This window comes from Brassica napus, chromosome C5 (genome assembly GCF_020379485.1).
Source record: "Brassica napus cultivar Da-Ae chromosome C5, Da-Ae, whole genome shotgun sequence".
Classification (NCBI taxonomy): domain Eukaryota; kingdom Viridiplantae; phylum Streptophyta; class Magnoliopsida; order Brassicales; family Brassicaceae; genus Brassica; species Brassica napus.
In genome coordinates this window covers 51,102,284-51,123,747 of record NC_063448.1, presented here as the reverse complement: position 1 = coordinate 51,123,747, position 21,464 = coordinate 51,102,284, and the positions used below count along the sequence as shown (strand labels likewise).

Below are 21,464 nucleotides of genomic sequence, written 5' to 3'. Positions count from 1 at the left end.
ATTGAAGTATCAAAACACTTACTTAATTAATCAATGTATGAGATATATTACGTACCTGTGATTTTAACCACTTGACAAAGTGCTTATCTTTACGTGTCTCCACATCAGTTGCAGATATTCCTGGTATTGCTTCTTCAACTTGAGATACAAACATGCTGCAAATTAAACAAATAATCAAGTCATACATAATTAACTGCAATTCATATAATTAACATTCACAAAAATATTTACCTTTCAAAGTAACGGGTCATTGCATCCTCGCAGTTGAGCAGAATATAAGTGTGGGCACTATGTTTATCCTCTTCACATGACCACCATACTTCTTTCGTTTTACCACCAAACCTTGCAATTTCGCAGAAAATGTCAGGAACACCATCAATTGGATATGATGTCGGTACTCCACCATCATCATATCTTCTAGGAACTCTTTTCCTCGTACGAACAGTTGGAGCAAAGTAGTATGATGTGAAGTTAGATGTTTCGGCTGTCAAACTTCCCGCAACTATTGAACCTTCCACCTTTGCAAGATTTCTTGCTTTCCCCTTCAAATGTTTCATCTGTCGCTCATACGGATACATCCATCCGTTGTGAACAGGTCCACGAAGCAATGCTTCATATGGTAGGTGGACAACTAGATGCTCCATGACGTCAAAAAATGAAGGAGGAAATATCTTCTCCAGGTTGCACAATATGATCGGAATGTTATGATGAAGTTGTTCGATGACTTCTTCCTTGAACGTACGTGTGCTGAGATCTCTGAAAAAAGCGCCGATGGCTGTATATTGCAAAAGTAATCAAATTAATAACATTTCATAACATATGTATATATATTAACGTTTTATAATTACCTGCAAGTGCTTCATGGACATTTGCTGGAAGGAGCTCGGCAAAAGCAAATGGAAGAAGTCGTTGCATAAACACATGACAATCATGACTCTTCATTCCGGAGAACTTTTGACCTCGTTCAACACATTTTGACAGATTTGAAACATAACCATCAGGAAACTTAACTTCTGATGCAACCCAGTCAAACAAGTCTGTTTTGGCTTCTGATGACAACCGGAAGATGGGAACAGGAACGTTTCCATTGCTCTTGATATGTAACTCACTTCTTGAGCAAATATCAGGTAAGTCCATCCTTGACTTTTTGTTATCTTTTGTCTTCCCAGGGACGTTAAGTAATGTATTCATGATGTTCTCAAAAAAGTTCTTCTCAATATGCATGACATCCAGATTGTGGCGTAAGAGAAGATCCTTCCAATAGGGTAGCTCCCAAAATATACTCTTCTTATGCCAATTGTGAGACACACCATATCCATCAGGCATATTTCCAGGAACATGCCAATTTCCTCCAACTTTAACTGTTTCCTGAGCTCCGTAATAATCAATGTCTGCTTCGATCTGCTGGCCGGTGAGATATGGAGGAGGACCGTCTCTGACAATTTTTTTGTGCCGAAACAATGTCTTATTTCTTCTGTACGGATGGGCAAGTGGAAGAAAGCGACGATGACAGTCAAACCAACAACTCTTCCTACCATTCTTCAGTTGAAAAGCATCCGTCGATCCAAGACAATATGGACAAGATAATCTTCCATGTGTTGTCCAGCCAGACAACATCCCATAAGCAGGGAAATCACTTATCGTCCACAGCAGAACTGCTCGCATCGTAAAATTGTTTTTCAAGGAACAATCGTACGTCCACACCCCTTCTGACCACAATTGCTTTAGCTCTTCTATCAACGGTTGAAGAAAAACATCAAGAGACCGTTTTGGATGCTTCGGCCCAGGGATTAATATGGTCAAAAATAGAAATTCTTGTTCCATGCACATATCCGGCGGTAAATTGTACGGCGTAAGAATGACTGGCCACAAAGAATATTGTCTACCAGACATTCCAAATGGAGAAAATCCATCGGTGCATAACCCAAGATAGACATTCCGAATATTTGTAGCAAAATCTGCGTGTACCTTGTTGAAATGTTTCCACGCTCTTGCGTCTGATGGATGTGCAACCTCACCATCTCTCTGGACATGTTCCGCATGCCACCTCATCGATGCAGCAGTCCTCTCAGATTGATATAATCTTTTCAATCTGTCTGTAATTGGTAGGTACCACATCCTTTGGTACGGTACCCTATTCCTCCCACGGCCTTGCGGTTTGAATCGTGGTTTTTTGCAGAATCGACACTCTTCTAACTTGTCATCTTCTTTCCAGTAGATCATGCAGTTGTCGATGCAAACATCAATCATCTCCGAAGGCAACCCAAGACTATAAACCAATTTCTGAATCTCATAATAAGATTCAGCAGACACGTTGTCTTCTGGCAAATACTCTTTAAACAACTCCGCCCATGCATCCATGCAATTCTCAGGTAAATTATGATCCGTTTTAATATTCATCATCCTAGCTGCTAGAGACAATTTAGAGAGACCTTCTCTACAACCAGTGTAGATTGGTTGATTTGCAGCATCTAGCATTTCATAAAACCTTTTTGCATCCAAATTAGGTTCTTCTACATTTCCAGTTCCATCAGCTATTGTTGTAGTTGTTTCTAAAAATGCATCACTAATCATATCTTGAACCCTATCATGATCTACCATCTGCTCATGATCTTGATGATAATTATATCCATTATGCAAATGATTCGGTTCTTCACTATGATGACCATCCTCAAAATTATTATTACTACTACTAGCTTCATTTCCCCCATAACCCTCTCCATGTTGATACCAAATGTAGTACTGTGGTGTAAATCCTCTGTTTACTAAATGCTTCCATACAGTTTCACTACGTGCAAATTTTGAATTCTTGCATTTCCGACAGGGGCAGAACATCTTACCGCTTTCCTGTGTGATCGGTGTACAGCCCGCCTGGTGCATGAATGTCTCTAGCCCGCTCAGAAATGCGTTTGTCACCCTCCCGTCGGAATCTTTGTGCAAATACATCCAACTCCGTAACTCGTAAATACTACCGCCACCGGCCATTTTTTCTTAGATTTTTTTTTCAAATCTTTTTTTTTCTGATTTTTTTTCGGATTTTTTTTCTCCCGTTTGTGTGTTGTGAGGAAGAGAGTTGTGGGAAATGACATATATATAGAGAAATTTTCGAGTTAGGTAGTTGAAAAATAACAACGATTTTACAAGGAATATTTTACATGGTTTTAACATATTATTTACAACGAATTTACGACGAAATTAGGTAAGTTAAAGCACATTGAATACACGTTTTCACCTAAATATAACGGTAACATGATTCGTTGTAATGTCGATGTAAAGTTTACTTTTCGACGTACTTGCGTCGTAATATTACATGGCGTTTACGACGAAATTTGGTTTCGTTGGTTTCGTCGTAATTGCGTTGTTAAGCCACCAGTTACTATTTCTAAGACGACGATAAGGAACCTGTGTCGTTCGTCTGTCTGCCAATTCAGTGGAATGACAAGGAGAAAGTGGACGGAAGTGCAGCTGGTTTGTACTTGAGAGGAACCTTTGACGATGGTTGGAGGTTCCTTTCAAGTATAAACCAACTGCACTTCCGTCCACTTCTCCTTGTCGCTCCACTGAATTGGCAGACAGACGAATGACTCATGTTCCTTATCGTCATCTTCGAAATAGTAATTGGTGGCTGAATGAGGAACATAGTCTAAACGCCATCAGGTTCGAGAGGAAGAGAGTTGTGTGTTGTGAAGAAGAGAGTTGTGGGAAATGACATATATATATAGAGAAATATAACAATGATTTTACAAGAAAAGTTTTACATGGATTTTACATGGAACATTTACAACGACTTTACAACGAATTTAGGTAAGTTAAAGCACATTGAATGCACGTTTTCACCTTTATATAACGGTAACATGATTCGTTGTAATGTCGATATAACGTTTACAACTATTTCGCATTCCACGTACTTTCGTCGTAAACTTACATTGACTTTACGACGAAATCCTTTCGTCGTAAATTACCATGGAGTTTACGACGAAATAATGTCTCGTCGTAATTGCGTTGTAAAGCCCATGTAAAGTTACGAGGAAATAATTTTGTCGTAAACCGCCGTTGTTACTGCTACGTTTTCTTGTAGTGATGTAAATAGTCAAATTTAGAAAATTATATTAAATAAAAATGGCTGTTTACATTTGTTATTTCATGCATATTTTATATAACTATATTCCAATATTGTAAATTTCATAAAACAAATATATATAAACAACTAATCCAATTAACGATTTGATACAATAAATAAAAATACTCCATATAAGCAACATCAAATTTTGTGTATAAATATTATATTCAATTAATATATAATACCGATAAATGTCAAAAATACACACTAACAAAAACTATAAAAAAAATATTGATATAACATTTGCGCCGGTGCGTGGATCAAATGCTAGTTATTTTCTTGATTCCAGCGGGTTAAACCAACACTAGTAAAAAGCTAGTTATTCTTAATTCCGTAGAGCAGGTTAAACCAACACTAGTTTTAACTCAAAAACTTAGAGTTGAGAGACATTGTTGAAGGGCTCCATAAGTATTCCCCACAAGGATACAAAAACCAAAGGCTATTAATATCCTCAAGGGTTGTATCTTGCGAATGGCAACAAGTTGATCCTTATGCTCTTCGGTAAAACGCTCCTCAGCTATCACAAAATCATCATCATCATCATCATCTTCTTCTTGTTCTTCCTCAGACTGCTTTACTCCTTCTTCGTGTTCCAGCTCCTCAAGCCTAGACAAAACGTCTGGATCAAGAAACAAGTCTGAAACTTCATGCTCATCATCATCAAGCTCTTGATGAGCCACGATGTATTTGTTCCTCATTACCCTAGCTTCTTCCAGAGAAATGCAACTGAGTCTCCCACTTTGATATAACAGCCTCTCGCAAGCAACATTCTTCACAGAGATAACACCTTCCTCACTCCTCAAATTACTAATCTTAAACCCCACTTCTTCTTCTTCTCCCATTCCACCATCCATCTCTTCAATCAGTCTCCAATCTTCGTCAGACATTTGCATCAAATCACTCTCGTCACAAACAATCAACAAAGGTCTGTCCACAAACACAGCCTTCACGCTATGGAAAAACACAACCTGATCCGCAACGCTGTAACCACAAGTACCAGAAACATCCAAAAAGAACAACACAATCGCATCCCCAAGATGAAGAGCCAAAGCGTCGACAACAACATCGCAATCTCCAAACACAGGCTTATCCAAAACCCCATCAATCACCTGACACCTCATCGAACCTTCATAACCACTAAAACCCACATCGAAAGCCACAGACTTTGCACTAAAATCAACGACTCCGTTAACAAAACAAGCCTTGTCCGCATGAGGGTAACCCGAAACCAAGATCGTCGGAGCGTCCGGGTCAACCAAAGGAAGCTTCGCCATGTGCTGCCTCAACTGCTCGAGGTAAGCCAAACCAGGAGTGATCTCGTTGACAACGCTAAACATCCCAGCGACAGCGCTCGCTTTCAAGGCTTTACACTCTTTAAGCGATCCACCGAACGCGAGAAGGTTGGCGTAGTCGTTAGCGATGCTTGCGATCAAGTCTTTGGCGGTGTTGACTTGACCTAGGGAGAAGCTGTAACGATCTTTATCGAAAACGAAGCGGAGAAGGTCCATGTAGAGAGGGTGGATGTCGTCGAGGAGAGGGAAGTCGCGGAGGATGGTGGAGAGTTTGTTGCGGAAGGTGAGGTGTGTGTTGGTGACGTGGCGGGTGTGGACTTTGCGGAGACGGTTGAGTTTGAGACTCTTGTCTGAAACGCGGGAATGGTTGAGGTGGTCGAAGAACTCGTTGCCGATGGGGACAACGTTTATATGTTTGAAGTCAAATTGCATTGTTTGTTGTTTTCTTTCGAGAGAGAGAGAGAGAGGAAGAAGATTCGAAAAGGGGTAGCTTGTAACTTGCTTAAGGATGATGATCTAAGTAGGATTAGTGCAAATCTACTATGAACAAAAAAAAGATTTCAGTTCAAAAAAAAAACAAAAAAAAGATTTCTAGTTATTATTTGATTTATTATCATATGATTTAAATTTTTGATTTCGTTACTTATTTATTTGGTTAAAAACTTAAAATTATTAAACTTTTTCCTTTCTTCAGCAAATAAAAAAAAGGATAAAAAAGAAGGTAAAAACGGCTCAAAGCAATCTTTCGTTCTATATTATTGACGACATACAAAGACGTTGGGTCTCCTCCATCTCTTATGGGTCGTATGGGCTAAGTGTATGGCTTTATAAATTGTACGTTAACATATTAACGTGGCTTTTGTTATTATATTAGGGTTTTCATTAGTTTTGTTATTTAAGCTTTGTCTTCGTTTGTAGTCGATTAGCTTTTGATTAGCTTTTGATGTTTTAATAAAATACTTAGAGAAAGAATCATTTCTTTTCCCTTGTTTTCGGATAAAACTAGACTCTCAACGATCTCAAAAAGACAATGTATTCTAAGAATCAATAGGTTACTCGTGTTATCGGTGGTCTCCAGCTATGTTTTCGATTTTTACATGTTTTATGCTTTTCAGCTTTAGATTTATCGTTTGGTATTTGGCTCATGTGTTATTATATCATGTCAACTAGTCTGGGACCTTAATACCTTCAAATCTCTTAGGAACTGGTGTAGAATCTTATGTTTATACTTTTGAGATGATTTTCGATTCAATAGGCACCATGGCAAGGAGACCAACATTCCAGATTGAAGATGATTGCAAAAAAAAAAGGCAAAAAAGGTATGTCTTTTCTGAAAGTCTTATCCTTTGTTACAAATCCGATGTCATTTGTAACAAACAAAGGATGAGACTTGCAGAAAATACATACCTCCTTTTGCTAATCAAACACAAGTGCTTCTCTCAAACGAAGAAATAATAAAATTTACTTTGTATAATGCAACCTTAGCTCAAGGTTGCCTTTAAGCATTTGAACTGTATGAATTTTGGAGGCAGGTTCTAGTTATCCAATTGGAGGTGGAATCACCAACATCTTTACATGACTATCATCATATTCACAAGTTACATTCTCTAAACCCAAATAATGCCCTTACAAGCTGTCCCAATCCTAACAATTCTTTCATACATTTTGGTGACCTTCAAACAACGCTTGACTAAGGTCCATTGTCCTTAGGTTGATGATGCTGACCAAACACCATGGGATGGGGTGTTGTTACACTACGCTCTTCCATCATCCCTGTGATATTGGATGGTCTTGCAAAAATGGTGGATCTCCATCTGCTGAGTTAGAGACGCAGGAAACCAGAATAAATCAAATCATAGTTTGCAACAAAGAGTAACACAATCCAAAGTTCCAGAACAAAACTTATATAATCATGTATTTACAGGTTTAGAGGCTATTCTAGTGTATAACATGCTGAGCAAAAAAAAGATTTCAAAGCATGTTTATTTGTATGCTTACGTTTGTAATTAACCTTTGGTATTATCATCAGAGTACAGAATTGGATGGTAAATAAAAGATTATTCTTAGATTGCAAACAAAACGAAGCCCTGCTTTTGTTATTATTACCGATTTCCCCATCAGAAGTATCCGCAAGCCCTGCAATGGCATCAATAAGCGCATGTTCATGTTCCTGCATCACAATTTGTATTATTATCATCAGAATTACAGCATTAAACCATTCGCTATAGCTAATAAGGGGTTATTAGTCTCAGGCCTTGAGCATTTTCTTGGCCTTATCAAGCTCAAAAAGATCAGGATTCCTAGACTCGAAAACTCTCTCCACCTAAAACAAACTTTGGCTTTAGAACAGCCATTGAGCTTAATGTGTGTTTGTGCAAGATTCGGTTGATTAGAATGATGAACTTAAGAATGGGGTGACTAAAGACGCTTTTATTAGAATCAAACAAGAGGTTACAAGACTGACGGGAAATAAGGAGACAAGATCAAAGGTTTAATCAACAGGGTCAAAGAGATGATTCGGAAACCCTAGATCTAGCCGCTTCTGTCTGTCTTGCTAAAAAGTCCTCTTTTCGTTGTCTCCTCATCCCCTCTTATAGTGTCCTCGTCCGTGATGCCCTAATCGTGTCGTCCTTTGGGCCCTGTCGCTAAAAGCCGAGTATGCGGGCCTTGGTACTGTTCTCTCTAAGCCGAGCATATTTGATCGGCTTAACTGATCGGCTAAAAGTACTCTGGGGTCGAGCCGACATCTTTAACCGCTTAAGCCGACTAAACTGGTCAAGCTTGCCGGGCTAGGGCCTGTTATTCGATGGGCCTTGTGGAGGAATGTAATCCATCTCCTACAATAAGTCCCCCCCCCCAGTTCACTTGTGAGCGGCGTAGCGGTCTCAGTGAATTTGTGGGTCAGGTTCGTTCGTATAACAGGTCCTAGCATGTTTAGTCGCACGCTGTTTTATTGACGTTTCTAGTCGCTTTGAGTAGTACTTCTTCGTGATCTGCTTTGCTCGCCAAGGTTTTTGTCACGGAGGCACGTTTTACTCGGTCGGCGAATTAACGTTTCTAGTCGCTTAGAGTAGTACTTCTTCATGATCTGCTTTGCTCGCCGAGGTTTTTGTCACGGAGGCACGTTTTACTCGGTCGGCGAATTACCCCGATATAAGAGCTCAAGATTATCTCATCGGTTTACGTTAGAAAACCGGTTTAGACAGAAATCGGGGATTAATTCCGGTCGGGCATCTCGATTAGAGATCGGTTTGAGCGAGAAACTGAACCGTCATGAGTAAGCCTTTGGGTATTTAGGCGGCCTTTGAGGCCCATTTAGGCTTCTGTAGACCTAATGATTGCACTTCGGAGGATGTGCCCTTGTTTTTGCTATAAATAGGCTCCTCCCTTTCGCTTTCGTCATTCTTCTCTGCAAGTTCAGGTATTCCGCTTTCTCTCCCTTCTCTCTACTTTTACTTTCTCTCTCTAGATACGTTTCTCCTTATACAGGCTCGTCGGTATCGTCTAGCGGTTGTAGTCGTCCCCTAAATCCAGGATCATGCCTCTGAGAGGTCGATTGTCGCAAGAAGAAAAAGGGAAGGGTGTCGCAGATTCTCCGAGTCCGATCAGAGATGCACGGGTAACCGACAGTCCACCGGATGATTTCGACTTGATTCATCGTGACGCTCTTCGGGATTCAGATAATATGACCCTATCTCAACGCCTTTTGGTCGCTGATGCTCATAAGATGATCCGTGATGAATGTGCGGATCGCGTTGAAGTCGGGAGCAGTGACGTGAGCGGTAGCGGCTCTGAAGCGTCTAGCCAAGCCTCAAGACCTTTGAGACGAGCTAGTCGGGAGATTCCTTTCGGCCAGATAGACTGCCGTCCCACGATCTATCATCCTGGCGGGATCTTCGAAGAACTCGGCCCACTCCCGTCCGAATTGCTTCGTGACACGCGGGCTCAGTCATGGGGGAATGTCTTCGATTCTTGCTCCTCTCACAAGACGGTGAGGGATTTATTGAGGCGAAGTGGAGGTGCCGGCGTTACATACATCATTCCTTCCAAGGGACAGCGTCCTTGGTCGCCTCCGATTGGCTATCAGTGTGTCTACGAGTCCTATTTTGGAGACCATACGAAGCTCTGGTTTCCAATTCCCCGACTGATCACGTCGTACGCATTTCGTCGGGACATCGCCATCTGTCAGCTGCTTAACGGGTCGCTGCGCATCGCGGTTATGCTAATGGTGATGGCAGCGGAGATAGACGTTTCGATGAGTGTGAGAGTATTCGAAGAGTTAACTTTTACGAAGGCGGAGCCACATGGAATATTTTCAGTGAAGATGCGCTCGAGCTACAACGTCTTGGCTGGGCACCCGAACAAGACGAAGGACTGGCACCGCTCATATTTTTACGTCAAGTCTGATGAGCATGCCTTCTCGGAGCCACCTGGGGACGACTACCGCGTTCTATGGAACAAAACGCTTGGTAGATATAGTTTGTTGTCATCATGCCTTATTCGAGTATTCTAACAGCGTGTTTCTTGTTGTCGCAGTTCGTCACCCAAATACGATCGCATACCCGGAGAAATTCTTCGAGAGTGCTCAGGCAATCGCGGCTCACAGCCATCTCCGTTGGCCTGATCTTAGTCGAGAGTGGATAAGACGTCAAGAAGCTCGGATTGCTAGAGGTGAGTTCATCGGTCTTTCTCCAAAAAGTTCTATTAACAACTTAGTCTCTCTTCTTTTTCTTTTTTACAGTTGATTGGGAGTCGAGACTTCCTGTTGTACTCGGGCCCCGTAAGTCGCGTCTGTCCCTTTTAACTCGGAAACAGCAGAAACTTCTAGACGAAGCTAGAAAGATGGACGGAGTGCCGGATTTGAGTGCGTTGTTGAAGGGGAAGCTGCAATTGCTTTCGAAGAAGTCAATTCCTGCCGATGTGCAAGGGTCGACCAGTTCTGACGCAGGTCGAGCTTCCAAGAAAGGAGCTCATGGTTTAGTCGACAAAGACGTTGGGGCGGAGCCTCCTGCCTCGAGTCCTAAAAAGAAGAAGCAGAGCAAGAAATCCAGGAGGAAAGCGACCGAAGAGCTTCCTCTTGAAGAGATCGCTTCTCTTGACGAAACCTCCGAGGGTTTGGAAGCAAGGAAGGAAGAGAGAGGAAGGAAGAGACCTTACGAAGGGGCTACTCCCTTCTACTTCCTCCATTGATCACGGAGAGGCGCCGGCAGTAGGACGAGAAGGCGCTACATGGGGTTCCGTCGAGTCTGACCGTTCCGAAACGGCGCCAGAAGATCGTCCCAGAAAGAAGAAGAAGAAGAAGTCCATCGAGGCAGAGCCGCGTCCTTCTGATGTGGAGACGGGCCTGGTCGAGGTTGTCGTGGGGGCGGCGTTTCTCTTGAAACCCCTCCTGAGGAGAGAGAGGCCTCAGCGCGGGGCAGTGATCCTGTTGCAAATGAGGGATCTATTCCTGATCCGTCTGCGAGGAAAGGGTCTCGTTCAGAAGGTTCTACTGTGAGGAGAAGGAAGATCGAGTTCCCTGATCGCGTCGAGTTTTCCTACAACGAGACGACTCCCCTAATCCTTAATCCTCTTAGGTGCGCGGAGCTGACGCGCCAAATTCGTGGTGGGACGAAGGAGATGCCACAATTGGACGACCTTTACTTCAAGACTGAATACATAGACGCTGCTTCCTCGAGAGCTCGGGTAACTGCGCTACCCTTCATACTTTATCTCATTATTTGATTCGTCGGGTTCATTCGTCTCACGCGGTCTGTGTTTGTCGAAACTGCAGAGTGACGGGAGTATGAACTTTCTCGTTGAGAAATACGATAGTACTCTGAAACAGACGATGATCCAGTTGGGATCTTCGAAGAAGCTTGCCCAGACGAGGTTGAAGGTCATCGAGAGAGTAAGGGCGGAGCATAAGAAGGCCAATGAGAAGGCCGCGGAGGAGAAAGAGATTCTTCGAGTGAAGTTCGAAGAGCTGGAGGGGAAGCTTAAATCTTCCAGCGCGGCGAGGAAAGAGCTCGTCCGAGAGAAAAGTCATTTGGAGCAAACGGCTGCGAACCTGGAGAAGGAGAAGACTGAGCTAGTCGAAGAGAGAGATGCCGCGGTAGACAAATTAATCAGAGAGAGGCAACGCTTGAGGGACTCCCGGGGTTTGGAGGTTACTCGCGAGAGGGAAAAAGTCGAGGTTGCCATGGCTGAGAAGGCAAGTCGCCGTTTTGATCGCGTGCGCGACCATTTTACTCGTCTGGAGGCTTTTGAGAAGGCAAAGAACCTGTATGGTCAAGCTTCGGGAACGAAGAAGTGCCTCGAGGTTATAAAGGCGAGTGGGACGGAGATCCCCCAAGAAATGACCGATGTCTTCGCTGAGCAGGAGAAACTTTACGAGGTGGAGGTTATGAAACTCCGAGTAGAGCCGCTGTCTGATAGCGACCTTACACTTTCTCCGCTGGTCCTTCCTTCTCGTTTCGTCGCGGACCTGTTCAGAACGTCATTCGATCCCTATGGGCCGAACGTAAATTTGATCGGGCCAGAGACGGCTTCTCGGCTCGTTACCTCGTTCGAAGTTGTTGAGGAACCATCAGAGGAGCCACTGGTTGACGTCACGTCTATCCCTACTGAGCATGTCTAAGTCCCCGGTGGGAAGCGGTTTTGATGAGCGCCCAGAGAATGAGAATCTGGAGAGGTTTCCTCGAAAGCACGGCCTCGAGATGGGCGACACTCTGGTTCGAGAGGAAGAGACCGAGAACATGGGCGTCGAGGATCCTGTGCTTGTCTCGGATTCTTCCTCCGAAGGACGAGAGGATGAAGAGGAGGAAAACGATGGAGTCGAGGAGACGTCGCTGCCACGTCCCGCTGAGGAGGAGACGACTTACGAAGCTGGGGATACAAATGTTCCTCCACCTCCTGTTGTAGACTCTTTTGCCCCTATTTCTACTCGGGCGGAGGACCCGACTGCTGCCGCTACCAAAGGTCCTGACGATCAAGATTTTGTGCCTTGATGTTTTACTTATGTTCTTTTCTCCTCTTCTTTTTTGTTTGTGGTCTTGATAGACCTTGTTGTTGTACGATTAGACATACTTTTATTTTATCGGCAAGTCGCTGTTTTAAGCGGACTTTAAATTTGTGGGTTGTTGTGTTTCTCATCTGTACTTGCAAACTTTGGCTTTCGCAAATAGATAAGGAAACGAACCGCTAGGGGGCTTTATTCAGCTCTTGTGGTGTTTCGATCGATACGACGTCGAGGCGCATCGTTCTAATTCGAAAACAAGGGACTGAATCTAAGAGTGGAAGGTTCTTTCGTCCGTTTCCTCAATGACAATCGAGTAATTGGGTAGCTAGTCCGTTACGCGTTTAGTCGAGGAAAGGTTAAAGATTCACTCTGTTTAGTCGGTCAATGCTCCTTGGGCATAGGTGACTAGCGACTGTTGGGTCCTCAGGCTAAGTGTCTGATCAGGACATAGCTAGGAAATGGAACGATATTTTCCGCGTATCTCCTGCTGGAGACACGGGAGCCCTTGGGTTTGATAACAGGTATCTACTCAGTAGAAGTTAAGACAAAGAACAAGATTTTGACTTTGATTTTGTTACAGCTGGACCTTTTAAGGCTGCCTACGTACCTCGGTTAAGGATCAAGCCATTCGTAGTTCGTTTTCCCCGAGTAAAAGTGCCGTGAGTAGCGCATTTACTCGGTCGAGTAGAAGTGACCACGGGGGTGCATCTACTCGGTTTTTTTTTTTCTTTTTTGGTAATACACCTACGAGTAGAAACGTCGTAGGTGCTTCGAGTTCCATGATCGGGGAACTTCTTCGCCACGTGAAGTTTGAAGTCGGTATACTCCAGGTTTGACGACTTTGATGATTTTGTAAGGTCCCTCCCACCTGGCGCCGAGTTTACGGGCGTTTAACTCCCTAGTGTTTTCAAACACCTTGCGCATGACGAGGTCACCGAGTTCCAGAGGTCGGGCACGGACCCTTTTGTTGTAGTAACTCTCGATCTGGTGTTGATAGTTCTGGATGCGCAGCAGAGCTTGATCTCGTCGTTCTTCTATCTCATCAAGGGCGTCAAGTAGCATTTCCTTGTTGAGTTCGACGTATTGAGGCATCTTGGAGCGTCGGAGGCTTGAAACGTTGACTTCGGCGGGAGCCATGGCTTCTACGCCGTAGGCGAGGGAGAAAGGTGTCGATTTAGTCGATCCTCGCGGCGTTGTGCGATGGCTCCATAGGACTCCGTCGAGCTCGTCAGCCCAGTGACCCTTTTTTCAGATCCAGACGGTTTTTAATGTCATCGATGATGAGTTTATTGGAGGATTCTGCTTGGCCATTACCTTGCGGGTAACGAGGAGTGGAGGGGCTTAGTCGAATGTTCCATTTGCCACAGAACTCTTTGAAGTTGTCTGACATAAACTGCGATCCGTTATCGGTAACGATCTCATAAGGCAAACCGTGGCGGCAAATAATGTTTTTCTAGACGAAACCGCGGACTTCTTTGTCTGTGACTTGAGCGTATGCTTCAGCTTCGATCCATTTGGTGAAGTAGTCGGTGAGGATGAGGATGAAGCGTCTTTGGCGGGAACAGGGAAGTGGTCCTATGATGTCCATTACCCATCGCATGAACGGGTATGGGGTGGTGTTTGTTCGCAACATTTCGGTTGGACAATGGATGCTAGGTGCGTGACGTTGGCACTTGTCGCAGCTTCTCGCGTAAGACTCGCAATTTGCGTTCATTGTTGGCCAGAAGAATCCCAAGCTCCTTACTTTGATCGCTAATGCACGTCCGCCCGAATGATTTCCGCCAGCGCCTTCGTGCGTCTCTGCCATGACCCTTGCTGTCTCATTGCCATGGATGCATTTTAGGAGCACTTTACTCGCGGTCCATCGGTGCAGTTCATCGTCAAGAACGACGTAATGGGCGCTGCGTGTTTTTAGTCGGCGAGCCGCCCGTTTTTCTGTTGGGAGTTCTCCCTTCGAGAGGTAGTCGATGAACTCAGTTCTCCAATCTGGACCAAATCCGTCGTCGTCTGGAGTAGCGGGTTCGATGACCGGGGCAACGAGGGTTTAGTCGGTCGGTATATCGATGCTTGGTTTCTCGATACGATGTATCGGGATGGTTCGTTTAACTTGATCATGAAGCTTGCTGCCAAGGGCCGCGAGGGCGTCGGCGCAGACGTTTTCGCCTCTGAGAATTTTGATGAGTTCGAAGAACTCGAACTCTGCTGCCAGGCTTTGCACTATTTTGAGATAGGCGTCCATTCGGTCGTTGCGGGCATCGTAGTCGCCGCTGAACTGACTGTCGACTAACTGGGAGTCGCAATAGACGCTTAGTCGTTTAGCTTTTACGGCTTTTGCTAAGCGGAGTCCAACGATTAGAGATTCGTACTCTGCTTCGTTGTTTGATGCAGGAAAGCCAAAACTGAAAGACTGCCTGATTAGTTCACCGGTCGGGGACTGTAGTTGGACTCCGGCACCTGCTCCCTTGTTGGTCGACGATCCATCGACGTGCAGCGTCCAGTTTGAGCTTGGGAGTGTGAGATCTTGCTCCAATTCTGGGGCCAACTCGACCAGGAAGTCCGCAAGGACTTGGGATTTCGCCGCTGTGCGGTTCTTGTAGGTGATATCGAGCTCGCCGAGTTCGATGGCCCACTTCGTGAGTCTGCCCGATCTGTTGGTGTTTTGGAGTATCGTTCGGAGAGGCTGGTCAGTCAGTACCTCCACTGAATGCGACTGGAAATATGGTCGAAGCTTTCTCGCTGCTTCGACGACTGCCAAAGCCATCTTCTCCAGGGTTGGGTATCGCGTCTCTGGTCCGGTCATGCGCCTGTTCGTGCAGAAGATGGGCTTTTGTTCGCCACGGTCTTCCTTTATATGAACGCTGCTGACTGCAGCTTGTGATGCAGCTTGTGACACTGCGACATAAAGAGATAGAACATCACCGACGTCTGGCTTAGCGAGTACTGGAGGTGTTGTCAGGTAATGCTTGAGTTGAGTAAATGCATCCTCGCACTTCTCGTCCCAAATGAACCTCTTGTTTCCTCGTAAGAGATCGTAAAAGGGCAGGCACTTGTCGGTGGATCTGGAGATGAAACGATTTAGAGCAGCTATCCTGCCCGTGAGCCGTTGTACTTCTCTACTGTTTTTTAGACTCGGGAGGTTCAGGACAGCGGATATTTGCTTCGGATTTGCCTCGATTCCTCGCTGTGTGACTATGTAGCCGAGGAACTCGCCTGGAGAGACTCCGAACGTGCATTTTGCTGGGTTCAGCTTCATGCCGTATTTGTTGAGAGTTTCGAAGCATTCTTGCAGATGACGGAGGTGATCGGTGGCATGGAGAGACTTAACCAGCATGTCATCGATGTACACTTCCATGGTGATGCCCAGCTTGTCTGCGAACATCTTGTTTACAAGTCGTTGATAGGTTGCTCCGGCGTTCTTCAAACCGAACGGCATGACCTTATAGCAATAGGTTCCCCTGTCTGTGATGAAGGCCGTCTTCTCGCGATCATCCGGGTGCATCATTATTTGATTGTATCCAGAGAAGGCGTCCATGAAGGTTAGCATCTCGTTTCCGGCCGTAGACTCGACTAAACGGTCGATGTTGGGGAGAGGGTAAATATCCTTTGGGCAGGCTTCATTCAGATCGGTGAAATCGACGCAGACGCGCCACTTGCCATTTTTCTTTTTGACGACTACCGGATTTGCCAACCATTCGGGGTATCGAACCTGCGCCGAGTAGCTTGTCAACTTCTTCGTTTACGGCCTTCGACCTGTCAGGGCCGAGCTTACGTCGCTTCTGGCGGATAGGTTTGAACGTTGGGTCGACGTTTAGTTCGTGAGTCGTTATAGTCGGGTCAATGCCCTTCATGTCTGCCATAGACCAAGCAAATGTAGACACGTTCTTCCTGAGGAAATCCAGAATTGACTGCTGCATTTCCTCAGAAAGGTATGCACCAACCCTTACGGTTCGACTTTGATCGGCGTCGTCAATAGGTAACTCGAGAACCTCGCTTTCCTGGGAACAGACTTTTGAGGTTGGGGGAGACACAGAATTAACGGGTAGAGATGACCGTTGGAGTTTGACTATGGCGACTAGGAGATCCCTAGCGGCCTTTTGATCCCCTCGCAACGTTTTTATCCTTCCGTCCGTGCCAGGGAACTTGACGCACTGGTGGTAGGTGGAAGGAACAGCTTCTATCGAGTGTAGCCAAGGGGTGCCGAGTATAGCGTGATACGGAGCTTTTGTGCTTACAACGGCAAACTTAACCGTTCGAGTAACGCCACACGCGCGTACCGGGAGGCGGATCGTTCCCAAGATAGTTTCGGAGGATCCATTGAATCCGGTTAATGTTCTGGAGGACGCTTTTATGTCGTCAAGATCGACTTCCATCTTCTGCAGAGTTCCTCGGAAGATGAGGTCGACGGAACTTCCGGTGTCAATGAGGATCTTGGTGACGTCATACTCTACAATTCCAAGGACGACGAGAAGAGGATCATTATGGGGAGCGTGAACTCCTTCAGCGTCGTCCGGTGAGAGGGTTATCGGAGAATGACTTGTCGGCTTAGTCGGCCACTTCTGGGAAGTCGCGACTTGTCGACGATAGTCTTTTACAGAACGGACAGAGTCCCCCCTAGGAGGGGAGCCTCCCATGATGACATTCAACGACTGTCCCGTTTGTACTCGCTTAGAGTCTAACAAGGTGCGGAGGTCTGTGGATATTCTGTGGTCATGCGCTGGAGGTTGAGAATGACCTTTAGCTCGCTCCAACTGTCGTCGTAAGTCCGTTGGTTTGGAATGGTTGAGCTGTATGCGAAGGTCGCATGCGCCGGCGTTGAGTTTATCTCGGAGGTCGCTAATTGGCCCTTTGTTGTTGTTAGCGTCGCTTGTCGAGATACGTTGAGACTTCCGTGTATCCAGCATCGTCCGGAGATCTCTGTGCTTGGGACTGCTATCATTTTCGGACTCGAACTTCCGTTTCAGGACGTCTCTCAGATCTCCGAGTACAGGTGCATCGTTGTTATCGTCGTCGGACGACAAAGATTGCTGAGAGAGTATAACCTCGATGCGTCTGCGATTAGCAGGATGCTCTTCGTCGGCTGAGGAGTCTCCCTCACCGTTATCCTTCGGGGATTCCTCCTCGTCGTCTCGTCGTTGAGCGTCGTTTTGTCGACCTTTGCCGGTGCCATTTTTTGGTTTAGCTTTCAAGGGTTCGAACTTAAATTCACCGCTCGCAAGGGACGAGAGATAATGAGCGTAGAGTGATTTGCATTCTGTGGTATCATGTCCCTTGACGTCGTGATATTTGCAATGCTTGGTGAGATCGACGATCCTGGAAGGCCCCGCTGCTGACCCGGCTCCGGCTGTAGGTTGGGTGGTGCAAACAGTATCGACTGGTTTGTCGGGCGAATCGAGCTCCCTTACCCACTTATTCCATCCCTCTCCGCGGACTACGAGAGTTGAAACCGGCGCGTTGTTCTCGTTGACAACATACATGTATCCGTCTTTGCGGCCGTTTTTGTCGGTTGGAGCATGCTGGCGCGGTTCTTGTCGCGTGTTGGCGTTTTTAGCCGCTGGAGCTTTGGGTGCGTTCATCTTGCTGAGAATGGCGTTAGTATCTTCTTCCAATCAGATGAAATTGTCAGATCGCGCGATAGCGTCCTGGAGCGACGTAGTTGGGTTTTGGTATAGATCCTCCCGGAATTTAGAACGGACCCACAACGTGTTCTGCAAGGCGTCAATGGCGATACCGTCTGGAATTTCAATCCTCGAGACTACGGCTTTGAACTTCTCCATGTAGTCGCGAAGGCTCTGGTCTTTGGTTTGGTTGAGGTTCCACAAGCTAGAGGCAGTAGCGCTGCGCTTGGTGAACATAATGTAAGTCTTGAGAAAAGCTGCTGACTAGTCGCAGAAGCTTCCGATGGAGTTTTCTTCTAACTGGAAAAACCAGGTTAGGGCTTGCTCGTGGAGAGTTTCGACGAACAGTTGGCAGTAGCCTGCGTCCCTTTCTTCGTCTGGGAGTCGAGCCCGCGCCATCGCAATGTTGAAAGCTGTCATGTGTTCCACTGGGTCTCCGCCGGGTTTGTACTCGGGTAGGCGCAGTTTTTCTATCTTTCCGAGTTGGACACTGGTCAGAGCGCTAGTAAACAGAGTGCATGATGTTGCGGCGAGGACGCTCTCGATTTGCGGAGCCGCGCTGGTTACTTGATGGATCTTCTTGCTCATTTGTTGGAAGCTGAGTTTGAGCTCGGCGAGTTCGCGTATGGTTGCTAGATCAGAACCTACAGGGGGGTGGTCGGCGAGAAGGGTTTCGTTAGGCTCGGAGTCGTCTGAGATATGTTCGCCTTCGATCGCCGTCGGGTTGGTGTTAAAGAGGCGACGGCGTATCTACTGGGGATGGCTTGTTTGGCCGTCGGGAGCTGTGAGGGCCCCGACCAGAGCAGCTAACTGGTCGTTGGCCGTCTTTTGGATTTCGTCTTGATGAGCAAGTCGAGCCATGATAGAGCTCATGAAATATGCGGTGATGGGCGGCGCGGCTTCGGGCGTTGGGGTTGGTTCACCGCCCGGAGCGCCGAGGGTGGCGTCGTTTTGAACCATGTAGATCTAGAATGTTACTTTAGTCGGGTCCCACGGTGGGCGCCAATTGTTTGTGCAAGATTCGGTTGATTAGAATGATGAACTTCAGAATGGGGTGACTAAAGACGCTTTTATTAGAATCAAACAAGAGGTTACAAGATTGACGGGAAATAAGGAGACAAGATCAAAGGTTTAAGCAACAGGGTCAAAGAGATGATTCGGAAACCCTAGATCTAGCCGCTTCTGTCTGTCTTGCCAAAAAATCCTCTTTTCGTTGTCTCCTCATCCCCTCTTATAGTGTCCTCGTCCGTGATGCCCTAATCGTGTCGTCCTTTGGGCCCTGTCGCTAAAGGCCGAGTATGCGGGCTTTGGTACTGTTCTCTCTAAGCCGAGCATACTTGATCGGCTTAACTGATTGGCTAAAAATACTCTGGAGTCGAGCCGACATCTTTAACCGCTTAAACCGACTAAACTGGTCAAGCTTGCCGGGCTAGGGCCTGTTATTCGATGGGCCTTGTGGAGGGATGTAATCCATCTCCTACAATGTGTAAGAGCAGATAGAAAAGAAAACTAACTTCCTTCACAAGCGAGTCTGTGTTGAACAATTCAATATCAGCAAAATAAGTTCTCCGATCAACAACATCACCACCATTCTGTTGTGTTGGAAGTCGTACAAATTCATTTCTCGGTTGATGAATTCTTGGTCCTCTCCCTCTACCAAAATGGCTTTGGTTTCTTCGGTTGCCGCGGGTTGATCCACTTCCAACTCCAACGTTTAAAGCTGCCCCATTCTCCTCTCCATCCCAACTAATATCTTCCGGTGAAATCTACAAACAAGAATAATATTAGCTTGTATCAAAGTTCATCATCATGCATATACACCATCTCGCTTACCTCCTTGAGTCAACCCATTCCCAAGTTTCATTCACTGCGTTTATATCGTACAAGCATGCCGACCCTGTGACAAATACAATACAAAACACTTGAACCAGTGTACAAATGCAATACATTCAAAGACTTATAGAAAAAGCACCTCAACTGCGTTGTACTGGGTTATAATTGCTTCGTAAAAGTTGTTATCTTCAGACCATTTTGTCCACACTTTTCTTCCAATAAGAGCTTCAGCAGATTCATTTGCTGATACGCCACGAGGTACCACACGACTATTGGATGATACTGCACGAATATCACCGACAACTGATCAAGAAACAACACAACGGATATAAACAGAAGAAAGCACACTAATGACTAAAAGAGAAGACTTACAGATTGGAATGTCTTCTGTTTCTTCCGGGAAGCTGAGAGAGTTGGACTAGGAACAACATCGAAACCCTGATTAGTTGCATGTCTAGAAGGAACTTGGCTTCCGCCTCCCTGCCTCCAATCTCTGTTACAGTTCCAATGTACAACTTAGTAAGATAAACAGAAACTCATGATGATTCACTGTTCTGTATTTGTAAGTGCAAATAAACAACCTGACCTTATCCGTCCGATAGTATCATCCTTATTAACCCTGCTCAGAAGCTCTCGATGTTCGTCATCAGACACTCTCAGTTCTTTACGCAATTCCGTTATCAAACCCTCTTTGTCCTAAACACAGCCAATAGAATCAATCGATTTAGTCATGAGACTGAAAGAACACATAGTAACCCAATCAAATCAAAAGATGGAAGAGAGAGGGAGTACCCAAGAAATTGCATCAGACTGGGCTTCAAAAGCCCTTTAAAACAGCGATATATGCTTCCTGCTCAAGTAGATGAATCTGTGCCTCCATATATCACTATATAGGTTTACCTACAGAGACTTCCCCATCCAAATGAAAGCTGTCTCTTTTAAAAGCTTTACTGTCATGAAGACAACAACAACCATTAAGGTATCAACAATTTAGTGATAGTGATATATGGAGTGAGATCCAATCACTACAACAAGCTTAACATCTTGTACAAGCCAACGAAAGAAGAACACTAAAAAATTTGAATCCCCTTAAATTAATAAGATGACGAAAAAGCTGAACACTTTTGTCCAAACCCTAAACCCTATCCTCGGATAACAGTTCTCTGAACGCTCTTTTTTTTTTAAATTCCGCGCCTAAAACAAAGCTGAACAGCTAGATATATCCCAATGAGCAGATTAGCTAAGAGAAGGTTCATCATAGAACGCCCTAACTCCTAAGGCTCTAATTCCTCAAAATTCTCAGAGGGCAACAGCATTATACATACCTCTGATCTTTCTGAAGCGAAGGGAACAAAGAAAGCTACGATCGATTTCGATTTCGATTTCGATTTCTCCGGGACTTCGGGTGGGATGGCGTCGGAATCGCCGAACAGTCGTTTAGAGATAAAACGATTCGTTTTGGTAATGTGAACTAATAAGCCCACTAAGAAGCGTAACTTCGGCCCATGTAGCCCAATACTAAGTCTCGTTTTTTAGATTACACACATTCTCTAGCTTTATCGACATGGACAAACCAACAAACCAGTATATTTTTTTGGTGATAG

General features: G+C 45.3%; 4 protein-coding genes across 6 annotated transcripts; 1 reads left to right on the top strand and 3 right to left on the bottom strand.

Annotated features, from left to right (window-relative positions):
• Nucleotides 1–3,147: 3,147 nt before the first annotated feature.
• On the bottom strand, nucleotides 3,148–6,656 carry LOC106363002 (nucleolar GTP-binding protein 1-like). Its single transcript, XM_013802815.3, has one exon. The coding sequence runs from the start codon at nucleotides 5,842–5,844 to the stop codon at nucleotides 4,486–4,488; it is 1,359 nt and encodes a 452-aa protein (XP_013658269.1). The 5' UTR covers nucleotides 5,845–6,656; the 3' UTR covers nucleotides 3,148–4,485.
• Nucleotides 6,657–8,950: 2,294 nt separating this feature from the next.
• Nucleotides 8,951–12,031, top strand: LOC106435385 (meiosis-specific protein ASY2-like). The gene is made up of 6 exons (XM_013876265.2): nucleotides 8,951–9,881; nucleotides 9,949–10,083; nucleotides 10,154–10,525; nucleotides 10,611–10,905; nucleotides 10,989–11,097; nucleotides 11,186–12,031. Exons 1-6 carry the CDS (start codon nucleotides 8,951–8,953, stop codon nucleotides 12,029–12,031), a joined length of 2,688 nt encoding a protein of 895 aa, XP_013731719.2.
• On the bottom strand, nucleotides 11,181–21,428 carry LOC106435386. 3 transcript variants are annotated; one of them, XM_048759228.1, is made up of 7 exons: nucleotides 21,186–21,428; nucleotides 20,653–20,810; nucleotides 20,442–20,556; nucleotides 20,233–20,353; nucleotides 20,000–20,142; nucleotides 19,861–19,924; nucleotides 11,181–19,793 (listed from the first exon to the last, which is right to left on the bottom strand). In XM_048759228.1, exon 7 carries the CDS (start codon nucleotides 17,983–17,985, stop codon nucleotides 16,027–16,029), a length of 1,959 nt encoding a protein of 652 aa, XP_048615185.1. In that variant the 5' UTR covers nucleotides 17,986–19,793; nucleotides 19,861–19,924; nucleotides 20,000–20,142; nucleotides 20,233–20,353; nucleotides 20,442–20,556; nucleotides 20,653–20,810; nucleotides 21,186–21,428; the 3' UTR covers nucleotides 11,181–16,026. The 3 variants fall into 3 exon arrangements, with proteins under 3 accessions (XP_048615185.1, XP_048615184.1, XP_048615186.1); XM_048759227.1 differs by having other exon boundaries at nucleotides 20,447–20,556; XM_048759229.1 differs by having other exon boundaries at nucleotides 20,447–20,556; nucleotides 20,653–20,805.
• On the bottom strand, nucleotides 19,742–20,835 carry LOC125575670 (protein EMSY-LIKE 1-like). Its single transcript, XM_048757604.1, has 6 exons — nucleotides 20,812–20,835; nucleotides 20,447–20,556; nucleotides 20,233–20,353; nucleotides 20,055–20,163; nucleotides 19,861–19,924; nucleotides 19,742–19,793 (listed from the first exon to the last, which is right to left on the bottom strand). The coding sequence occupies exons 1-6, from the start codon at nucleotides 20,833–20,835 to the stop codon at nucleotides 19,742–19,744; spliced, it is 480 nt and encodes a 159-aa protein (XP_048613561.1).
• Nucleotides 21,429–21,464: the final 36 nt, after the last annotated feature.

Excerpts from the sequence above, each read along its gene's own strand:
- LOC106363002 (XM_013802815.3), bottom strand. The coding sequence starts at position 5,844 with ATGCAATTTGACTTCAAACATATAAACGTTGTCCCCATCGGCAACGAG.
- LOC106435385 (XM_013876265.2), top strand. The coding sequence starts at position 8,951 with ATGCCTCTGAGAGGTCGATTGTCGCAAGAAGAAAAAGGGAAGGGTGTC. Across the intron at positions 9,882-9,948 it reads TCTATGGAACAAAACGCTTG|TTCGTCACCCAAATACGATC; the intron begins GTAGATATAGTT and ends TTGTTGTCGCAG. Across the intron at positions 10,084-10,153 it reads AGAAGCTCGGATTGCTAGAG|TTGATTGGGAGTCGAGACTT; the intron begins GTGAGTTCATCG and ends TCTTTTTTACAG.
- LOC106435386 (XM_048759228.1), bottom strand. The coding sequence starts at position 17,985 with ATGAACGCACCCAAAGCTCCAGCGGCTAAAAACGCCAACACGCGACAA.
- LOC125575670 (XM_048757604.1), bottom strand. The coding sequence starts at position 20,835 with ATGGTTGTTGTTGTCTTCATGACA. Across the intron at positions 20,354-20,446 it reads GATACTATCGGACGGATAAG|AGATTGGAGGCAGGGAGGCG; the intron begins GTCAGGTTGTTT and ends GAACTGTAACAG. Across the intron at positions 19,925-20,054 it reads AGAAAAGTGTGGACAAAATG|GGTCGGCATGCTTGTACGAT; the intron begins GTCTGAAGATAA and ends TATTTGTCACAG.